The following is a 10,774-nucleotide window of genomic DNA, read 5'->3' on the forward strand; positions in this document are numbered from 1 at the left end:
AGAGAGAGAGAGAGAGAGAGAGAGAGAGAGAGAGAGAGAGAGAGAGCATGCAGAAACAAACAGTCAAAGATACAATAAGATATATTCTAGAGTGTGATACAAACCTCCAACATTAAATTGCTATGCCTGATATAAATAGTTTCACCCCTCAAGTTTCTTAGCTCTTTTCTGAAAAAAAAAACAACAACAACCAAAACAACAACAAAAAACAAAAAGAATAGAAAACAAACAGGAACAAGTTGGTCTCCAGAAAGATGTGGAATTGAAATTCTTCATTCTCCTTTATTTAATTTATTACTTTTACTGTTTGACTTGCAAGCGATTGCTTCCGCTAAGGGTGCATTCGTTCCTGATGGTGGGAGAAGTGGGTGATGGATCAAATCATAGAGGCTATGGGAAGTGCATTGAGCCAGAGTGCAAAGGTCAATGGGGTGTTGGTGGTCACCAGTGGAGACCGTGGGTCGGTACACAGCTACCAAAAATCTGGTGAGGTTTCTGTATTTCAGGACTAACTGTGAGAGAGGATGAAAATGTTGACAGATAAATCCATCATATACATACAGTACATGCTGTGGCTGAGGTAGGAGTAGTAGTGCATTATCATTGTGCATTATCAGTTGTTATGCATTACCCAAAGCATCATTCATTGACTCATTTCATTGACTCTTCCTAAGGAGGCAGACAAGTGCAGCTGAGTGCTTTCCTCGTTATAATGTCTAGAGCACAGGCATGGTCAATCCAGGTTCATTCACTTAACATTTGGTTTATCTCTCTGGTCTCTCTAGTTCTACTTGGTGAATAATTATGTCCAGAACAGTAGAGCTTGATGTATTGCCTCTGCATGAGGTAACAGCAATGCTCATACTGTCGTGTAAAAGAGCCTCCGCTTATTGCTTCCAAAACAAATGGTAGTAAATAGAGAAATAACGTAATCTGTCCAAAAGAAGTCTTTGATCAGTGTTTAGTCGTTACGAAAAGGAAGTCCACAGCCAAACAGTGTTCTCTTGTATAACGACACTGTACAGTAGATATACAAGGCTGGAGGACAGAGAAACAACAAAAACAACAAACAAAAAACCATTATGAACAAACAAAAAATGGTTTGTATTTTTTCTCTCTTTTGCAATAGAATTAGTTTCAAATAAAGGGAGAGATGCGAGGATGAGGATGGTGACTCATGCGAAACACTGAGTGTGTGTCCCAAAATGGCACCCTATTCCCTATAGGCTCCGGCCAAAAGTAGTGCGCTACATAGGGAATAGGGTGCCATTTGGGACACAGATTAACTGTAGACAGATATCTAACCTTCCTCACTCGCACCGTCTCCGTGTCGGTTCTCTCTCGGGACGAATGCTGCTGACCACCCCCCCAGACGAGGGAAGAGAGAGGCAAGAAACAGTAAGGTTAGAGCCCCATGAGTCTGTTTCAAACCCAAATCAACACTTTAGTCTGACAGACATTTGCTAGAACAAAAATCTAATTGAACAACCCCGACCCTATGTATCAATATTTTAGACGTACACACATATGGTAATATATATTTTTTTAAATGAAACATGTGTCTCATGTTGCGGATCCCCGAAACATATCTATGTTTTATTAGTTTAGTCAGACACACATACAGTAACATCACGCGTCTCATGTTTGAACCCACTTCACGTATCAATAGTTTAGTCAGACACTCAACGAGTTGTATAGGGCCATAAGCAAACAAGAAAATGCTCATTCAGAGGCAGCGCTCCTAGTGGCCGGAGACTTTAATGCAGGGAAACTTAAATCCATTTTACCTCATTTCTACCAGCATGTTAAATCTGCAACCAGAGGGGGAAAAAAACTCTAGACCACCTTTACTCCACACACAGAGACGCGTACAAATGGTCAGTTGACGCAGATGCTAAGCTACAGGACTATTTTTCTAGCACAGACTGGAATATGTTCCGGGAGTCATCCGATGGCATTGAGGGGTACACCACATCAGTCACTGGCTTCATCAACAAGTGCATCGATGACGTTGTCCCCACAATGACTGTATGTACATACCCCAACAAGTAGCTATGGATTACAGGCAATATCCTCACTGAGCTAAAGGGTAGAGCTGCTGCTTTCAGATAGCATTCTCATCAACGGGGCTGTAGTGGAGCAGGTTGAGAACTTCAAGTTCCTTGGTGTCCACATCACTAACAAACTATCTATCATGGTCCAAACACACCAAGACAGTCGTGAACAGGGCACGACAATGCCTATTCCCCCTCAGGAAACTGAAAAGATTTGGCATGGGTCCTCATATCCTCAAAACGCACCATCGAGAGCATCCTGACTGGTTGCATCACCGCATGGTATGGCAATTCCTCGGCCTCCGACCACAAGAAGCTACAGAGGGTAGTGCGTACGGCCCAGTACATCACTGGGGCCAAGCTTCCTGCCATCCAGGACCTCTATACCAGGCGGTGTCAGAGGGAGGCCCTAAAAATGACCAAAGACTCCAGCCACCCTAGCCACAGACTGTTCTCTCTGCTACCGCACGGCAAGCGGTACCGGAGCGCCAAGTCTAGGTCCAAAAGGATTCTTAACATCTTCTACCCCCCAAGCCATAAGACTCCTGAACAGCTAATCAAATGGCTACCCAGACTATTTGTATTGACTCCCCCCCCCCCTTTCTTTTTACGCTGCTGCTACTCACTGTTTACCCCTACCTACATGTACATATTACCTCAATTACCTCGACTAACCTGTACCCCCGCACGTTGACTCGGTAATGGTACCCCCTATCGTTATTGTTATTTTAGCTCTTTTATTTTTCACTTTAGTTTATTTAGTTAAATACATTTCATATTTTTTCTTAAAAATGGCATTGTTGGTTAAGGGCTTGTAAGTAAGCATTTCACTGTTGTATTCGGCGCATGTGACAAATAACATTTGATTTGATACAGTAATGGCGTCTCATTTTTTAACCCACTCCACGCATGATTAGTTTAGTCAAGACTACACATACAGTAGAGACTCACAGCTGCCGTGAGTCTGGCATGCGAGACTACACATACAGTAGAGAGACTCACAGCTGCCGTGAGTCTGGCATGAGAGACTACACATACAGTAGAGAGACTCACAGCTGCCGTGAGTCTGGCATGAGAGACTACACATACAGTAGAGAGACTCACAGCTGCCGTGAGTCTGGCATGAGAGACTACACATACAGTAGAGAGACTCACAGCTGCCGTGAGTCTGGCATGCGAGACTACACATACAGTAGAGAGACTCACAGCTGCCGTGAGTCTGGCATGAGAGACTACACATACAGTAGAGAGACTCACAGCTGCCGTGAGTCTGGCATGAGAGACTACACATACAGTAGAGAGACTCACAGCTGCCGTGAGTCTGGCATGAGAGACTACACATACAGTAGAGAGACTCACAGCTGCCGTGAGTCTGGCATGAGAGACTACACATACAGTAGAGACTCACAGCTGCCGTGAGTCTGGCATGAGAGACTACACATACAGTAGTAATACTAATGTTATGGTTGTAACCCTCCACACGCATATTTTAGTCAGACACAAACAGACAGATAGACAGACAGACAGACAGACAGACGTTAAAACCCCAGCCATCGGTATTTTAGAGACACAGACAGACAGAGACAGACGTTAAAACCCCAGCCATCTGTATATTAGAGACACAGACAGACAGACAGACGTTAAAACCCCAGCCATCGGTATTTCAGACAGACAGACGTTAAAACCCCAGCCATCAGTATTTTAGAGACACAGACAGACAGACAGACAGACAGACAGACAGACAGACGTTAAAACCCCAGCCATCGGTATTTCAGACAGACAGTACTAATGTCTCTTAGTATTATAACCCTCCCCATGTATATATTAGTCAGACTCATACAGTCGGTATGTGTCTAATGTTAAAACCACGGCCCTAAGTATTCATATATCAGTCACATGCATACAGTTGGTACACGCGTCTCATGCTGTGCTAGCTAGGCGTCGATAAGGCCACAAACCTGGCTCTTTCTCTCTCTCTCTGTCCCGTTGGTGGTGGTGGTGACTGCAGGGGCATGATGCCTACTCCTCCTGGCTCCCTCCCTCTGCAGTGGTGGCATATCACACAGACAGCTCAGAGCTCACGCACTACAGTGGTCTGCCAACAGGGCGCACTACAGTGGTCTGCCAACAGGGCGCACTACAGTGGTCTGCCAACAGGGCGCACTACAGTGGTCTGCCAACAGGGCGCACTACAGTGGTCTGCCAACAGGGCGCACTACAGTGGTCTGCCAACAGGGCGCACTACAGTGGTCTGCCAACAGGGCGCACTACAGTGGTCTGCCAACAGGGCGCACTACAGTGGTCTGCCAACAGGGCGCACTACAGTGGTCTGCCAACAGGGCGCACTACAGTGGTCTGCCAACAGGGCGGCGCTGCTACGCTCTAACTGGAGCACAGGCTATAGGTACACCCAAATGATGTCTATGGATACCACTCCCATTACTAAACCTTTGTTAAACAGTGATACTCTATAAAGCCTAAATACAGTTGAAGTCGGAAGTTTACATACACCTCAGCCAAATACATTTAAACTCAGTTTATTTTACAATTCCTGACATTTAATCCTAGTAAAATGTCCCTGTCAGTTCTATTTTTGTTTCATCAGACCAGAGGACATTTCTTCAAAAAGTACGATCTTTGTCCCCATGTGCAGCTGCAAACCGTAGTCTGGCTTTTTTTTATCTTCCTTGCTGAGCGTCCTTTCAGGTTATGTCGATATAGGACTCGTTTTACTGTGGATATAGATACTTTTGTACCTGTTTCCTCCAGCATCTTCACAAGATCCTTTGCTGTTGTTCTGGGATTGATTTGCACTTTTCGCACCAAAGTACGTTTATCTCTAGGACACAGAACGCGTCTCCTTCCTGAGCGGTATGACGGCTGCGTGGTCCCATGGTGTTTATATTTGCGTACTATTGTTTGTACAGATGAACGTGGTACCTTCAGGCATTTGGAAATTGCTCCCAAGGATGAACCAGACTTGTTGAGGTCTATAATATTTATTCTGAGGTCTTGGCTGATTTATTTTGATTTCCCCATGATGTCAAGCAAAGAGGCACTGAGTTTGAAGGTAGGCCTTGAAATACATCCATAGGTACACCTCCAATTTACTCAAATTATGTCAATTAACCTATCAGAAGCTTCTAAAGTCATGACATCATTTTCTGGAATTTTCCAAACTGTTTAAAGGCACAGTCAACTTAGTGTATGTAAACTTCTGACCCACTGGAATTATGATACAGTGAATTATAAGTGAAATAATCTGTCTGTAAACAATTGCTGGAAAAATGACTTGTGTCATGCACAAAGTAGATGTCCTGACCGACTTGCCAAAACTATAGTTTGTTAACAAGAAATTTGTGGAGTGGTTGAAAAACTGAGTTTTAATGCCTCCAACCGAAGTGTATTTATGTAAAACCTCCGACTTCAACTGTGCCTGTGAACTGCTGTCTTGCATTTCAATTTGTTGTTAGCAATTCTGTCATCCTCATGTAATCAACCTGGTTCAGTGAGTGACCAATTAAACACTGTACAATGTGTTCTGTAGTAGCGCTGATAGAAATGACATCATCATGCAGTGAGACAATATCCTGTTACATCCCCAAGAGAGTTGCAGTGTGTCCTGGCCTGATTCAGTGAGCGTATGTATGTGTGTAATACCTTGAACTCTGGGGTGGACTGTGGTCTGGAGCTCTGTGTCTTGGAGACCTCTGTCACCTTGCTCTCCACCTTGGCCTCTTCTTTGGTTTTCCTCTCTGCTGAGCGGGACTTGCGAACCGTGGGGGTGGAGGCTTCTCGCCGCTCACCGCGGGGCAGGCCCGAGGTCACAGGGGACGGTGCGACATCCCCGGGAGAGATGGGGGACATGATGGGAGCACTGACAGGACGAGTGCTCTTGTCTGGAGTGGACACCATGGCTGTAGGGGAACGGGAGGAGTGGAGGGAGGGAGAGGAGAGTTCACACTCAACATAATAAAACACACACACACACACACACACACACACACACACACACACACACACACACACACACACACACACACACACACACACACACACACAGGCACAGGCACAGGCACAGGCACACACACACACACACACATACAGGCACACACATACAGGCACAGGCACAGGCACAGGCACAGGCACACACACACACACACACACACACACACACACACACACACACACACACCACACACACACACACACACACACACACACACACACACACACACACACACACACACACACACACACACACACACAATGAGAAGTTTCCACTTGTGAAAGTAAAGACTATTAAGACTAGTATAATTTATAAAAAGTTAGACCCATTCTTCTTCTTCTTCTGTAGCGTCGTAGAGTTATTTTAAGCCTTCTGCCATTTACCACACGGAACAGTGGATGTCTTGGGACTGACGGGTTCCCACAGGAAGTCATATAGATTTATCATTTAGTTCACACACAGGCTCAGCAGCTGCTGTGGCTAATAATGTAACATTGTCCTCTGGGAGCAAAGCCACATATTGCAGCAGACATTTCGAGTTGACAACATAAACACAGCAGCTTGTTAAGTCTGGCGTTGTCTTTTGAAGAACAAGGTCAGTCCCTGGGTGAGTAAGCGCAGGGTGGAGGGACTCTCCTTCAAGCCACTCTTCCTGTATGTGCCAGCAGACATTTCAAGCAGCGGGTCGTGGTCCATCAGCACAAACCATCAGTCCTGGTCCCTCAAGCCTGCTCATCCTATCCCCCAGGATGGTGGCTGTCTCCTGCTCTAACTCTGGATCTCCTCCTCCAGCAAGGCCAGCCTCTGGGGGCTGTTGGGCCTCCACTCGCTCCCTCCTCTCCCTCAGGCTCCGGCCCAAGGACCACCACTGCTGCTGGAGCCCAGACTTTGGTCCACCATGAATTTGGGGAAAGTTAGGGGAGGTGAGGGGGCAGGGGTTGAAGGGGGGGGGGGTTCCAACAGCACGAACCAGACATCCTTCTCTCTCTGAGACCTCCTGCCCCTACCACCTCCACCTCTACCTCAGCAGGAACATCAACAGCTGCTGAAGGTGTTGAGATCAATCATCATCACAGTAAAAAGGCTGTGATTAAAGATTTGAAAAAAGATGATGGGACAAGACAAGCATCTTAGCGTCCTTGATGATAGGTCTTAGGGTCCTTGATGATAGGTCTTAGCGTCCTTGATGATAGGTCTTAGCGTCCTTGATGATAGGTCTTAGGGTCCTTGATGATAGGTCTTAGGGTCCTTGATGATGGGTCTTAGGGTCCTTGATGATAGGTCTTAGCGTCCTTGATGATAGGTCTTAGCGTCCTTGATGATGGGTCTTAGGGTCCTTGATGATAGGTCTTAGCGTCCTTGATGATAGGTCTTAGGGTCCTTGATGATAGGTCTTAGCGTCCTTGATGATGGGTCTTAGGGTCCTTGATGATAGGTCTTAGCGTCCTTGATGATGGGTCTTAGGGTCCTTGATGATAGGTCTTAGCGTCCTTGATGATAGGTCTTAGGGTCCTTGATGATAGGTCTTAGCGTCCTTGATGATAGGTCTTAGCGTCCTTGATGATGGGTCTTAGGGTCCTTGATGATGGGTCTTAGGGTCCTTGATGATGGGTCTTAGGGTCCTTGATGATAGGTCTTAGCGTCCTTGATGATAGGTCTTAGCGTCCTTGATGATGGGTCTTAGGGTCCTTGATGATGGGTCTTAGGGTCCTTGATGATGGGTCTTAGGGTCCTTGATGATGGTTCTTAGGGTCCTTGATGATGGTTCTTAGGGTCCTTGATGATAGGTCTTAGCGTCCTTGATGATAGGTCTTAGGGTCCTTGATGATAGGTCTTAGCGTCCTTGATGATAGGTCTTAGCGTCCTTGATGATAGGTCTTAGCGTCCTTGATGATGGGTCTTAGGGTCCTTGATGATGGGTCTTAGGGTCCTTGATGATGGGTCTTAGGGTCCTTGATGATAGGTCTTAGCGTCCTTGATGATAGGTCTTAGCGTCCTTGATGATGGGTCTTAGGGTCCTTGATGATGGGTCTTAGGGTCCTTGATGATGGGTCTTAGGGTCCTTGATGATGGGTCTTAGGGTCCTTGATGATGGGTCTTAGGGTCCTTGATGATGGGTCTTAGGGTCCTTGATGATGGGTCTTAGCGTCCTTGAAAAGCTCCTAATATAAAACCCATGTATTATCATTATGAAGACAACAGCTGAGGTCATGAGCACATACAAAAAATCCATTGCACTGTACTGTGGTACAGCGACCAGCAGATGGCAATGTTGAGCTGAGAGCCGAGAGAGCAAGTGTGTCTTGTAATTCCAAATGTCCTGAAATTCACAGTTCAGATGCAGATTAGGAGGATCGATAAAACAAGCTCCTCTAGTCCTCAGATCAGGAGGATAGATAAACAAATCAAATTTTATTAGTCAAATGCACCGAATACAACAGGTGTAGTAGACCTTACAGTGAAATGCTGAATACAACAGGTGTAGTAGACCTTACAGTGAAATGCTGAATACCACAGGTGTAGTAGACCTTACAGTGAAATGCTGAATACCACAGGTGTAGTAGACCTTACAGTGAAATGCTGAATACCACAGGTGTAGTAGACCTTACAGTGAAATGCTGAATACAACAGGTGTAGTAGACCTTACAGTGAAATGCTGAATACCACAGGTGTAGTAGACCTTACAGTGAAATGCTGAATACAACAGGTGTAGTAGACCTTACAGTGAAATGCTGAATACCACAGGTGTAGTAGACCTTACAGTGAAATGCTGAATACAACAGGTGTAGTAGACCTTACAGTGAAATGCTGAATACCACAGGTGTAGTAGACCTTACAGTGAAATGCTGAATACAACAGGTGTAGTAGACCTTACAGTGAAATGCTGAATACCACAGGTGTAGTAGACTTTACAGTGAAATGCTGAATACCACAGGTGTAGTAGACCTTACAGTGAAATGCTGAATACAACAGGTGTAGTAGACCTTACAGTGAAATGCCGAATACCACAGGTGTAGTAGACCTTACAGTGAAATGCTGAATACAACAGGTGTAGACCTTACAGTGAAATGCCGAATACCACAGGTGTAGTAGACTTTACAGTGAAATGCTGAATACCACAGGTGTAGTAGACCTTACAGTGAAATGCTGAATACAACAGGTGTAGTAGACCTTACAGTGAAATGCTGAATACCACAGGTGTAGTAGACCTTACAGTGAAATGCTGAATACCACAGGTGTAGTAGACCTTACAGTGAAATGCTGAATACAACAGGTGTAGTAGACCTTACAGTGAAATGCTGAATACCACAGGTGTAGTAGACCTTACAGTGAAATGCTGAATACAACAGGTGTAGTAGACCTTACAGTGAAATGCTGAATACAACAGGTGTAGTAGACCTTACAGTGAAATGCTGAATACAACAGGTGTAGTAGACCCTTACAGTGAAATGCTGAATACCACAGGTGTAGTAGACCTACAGTGAAATGCTGAATACAACAGGTGTAGTAGACCTTACAGTGAAATGCTGAATACAACAGGTGTAGTAGACCTTACAGTGAAATGCTGAATACAACAGGTGTAGTAGACCTTACAGTGAAAATGCTGATAATACAAAAAAAAACAGGTGTAGTAGACCTTACAGTGAAATGCTGAATACCAACAGGTGTAGTAGACCTTACAGTGAAAATGCTGAAATACCACAGGTGTAGTAGACCTTACAGTGAAATGCTGAATACCACAGGTGTAGTAGACCTTACAGTGAAATGCTGAATACCACAGTGTAGTAGACTTACAGTGAAATGCTGAATACCACAGGTGTAGTAGACCTTTACAGTGAAATGCTGAATACAACAGGTGTAGTAGACCTTACAGTGAAATGCTGAATACAACAGGTGTAGTAGACCTTACAGTGAAATGCTGAATACAACAGGTGTAGTAGACCTTACAGTGAAATGCTGAATACAACAGGTGTAGTAGACCTTACAGTGAAATGCTGAATACCACAGGTGTAGTAGACCTTACAGTGAAATGCTGAATACACAGGTGTAGTAGACCTTACAGTGAAATGCTGAATACAACAGTGTTAGTAGACCTTACAGTGAAATGCTGAATACAACAGTGTAGTAGACCTTACAGTGAAATGCTGAATACAACAGGTGTAGTAGACCTTACAGTGAAATGCTGAATACAACAGGTGTAGTAAGACCTACAGTGAAATGCTGAATACAACAGGTGTAGTAGACCTTACAGTGAAATGCTGAATACAACAGGTGTAGTAGACCTTACAGTGAAATGCTGAATACAACAGGTGTAGTAGACCTTACAGTGAAATGCTGAATACAAACAGGTGTAGTAGACCTTACAGTGAAATGCTGAATACAACAGGTGTAGTAGACCTACAGTGAAATGCTGAATACAACAGGTGTAGTAAGACCTCACAGTGAAATGCTGAATACAACAGGTGTAGTAGACCTTACAGTGAAAATGCTGAATACACAGGTGTAGTAGACATTACAGTGAAATGCTGAATACAACAGGTGTAGTAGACCTTACAGTGAAATGCTGAATACAACAGTGTAGTAGACCTCACAGTGAAATGCTGAATACAACAGGTGTAGGTAGACCTTACAGTGAAATGCTGAATACAACAGGTGTAGTAGACCTCACAGTGAAATGCTGAATACAACAGGTGTAGTAGACCTACAGTGA

General features: G+C 44.7%; 1 protein-coding gene across 5 annotated transcripts in view; it reads right to left on the reverse strand.

The window, feature by feature from the left end:
- The window catches only part of LOC116353432 (protein 4.1-like), a 61,882-nt gene extending 54,927 nt beyond the window's left edge, over nucleotides 1-6,955 (reverse strand). Inside the window, exons 1-4 of one of the 5 annotated variants that reach the window (XM_031789048.1) lie at nucleotides 6,389-6,955; nucleotides 5,715-5,971; nucleotides 4,013-4,096; nucleotides 1,306-1,356 (exon numbers count right to left, since the gene is read on the reverse strand). In XM_031789048.1, coding sequence (XP_031644908.1) covers nucleotides 1,306-1,356; nucleotides 4,013-4,096; nucleotides 5,715-5,971; nucleotides 6,389-6,497 — 501 coding nt within the window. In that variant the 5' untranslated portion in view covers nucleotides 6,498-6,955. The remainder of the gene's footprint in view (nucleotides 1-1,305; nucleotides 1,357-4,012; nucleotides 4,097-5,714; nucleotides 5,972-6,388) is intronic. The other 4 variants (XM_031789046.1, XM_031789047.1, XM_031789049.1 and 1 more) reach the window with 4 other exon arrangements.
- Between the last annotated feature and the right edge of the window lie 3,819 nt (nucleotides 6,956-10,774).

The sequence above is a fragment of the Oncorhynchus kisutch genome, linkage group LG14 (assembly GCF_002021735.2).
Source record: "Oncorhynchus kisutch isolate 150728-3 linkage group LG14, Okis_V2, whole genome shotgun sequence".
Taxonomy (NCBI): domain Eukaryota; kingdom Metazoa; phylum Chordata; class Actinopteri; order Salmoniformes; family Salmonidae; genus Oncorhynchus; species Oncorhynchus kisutch.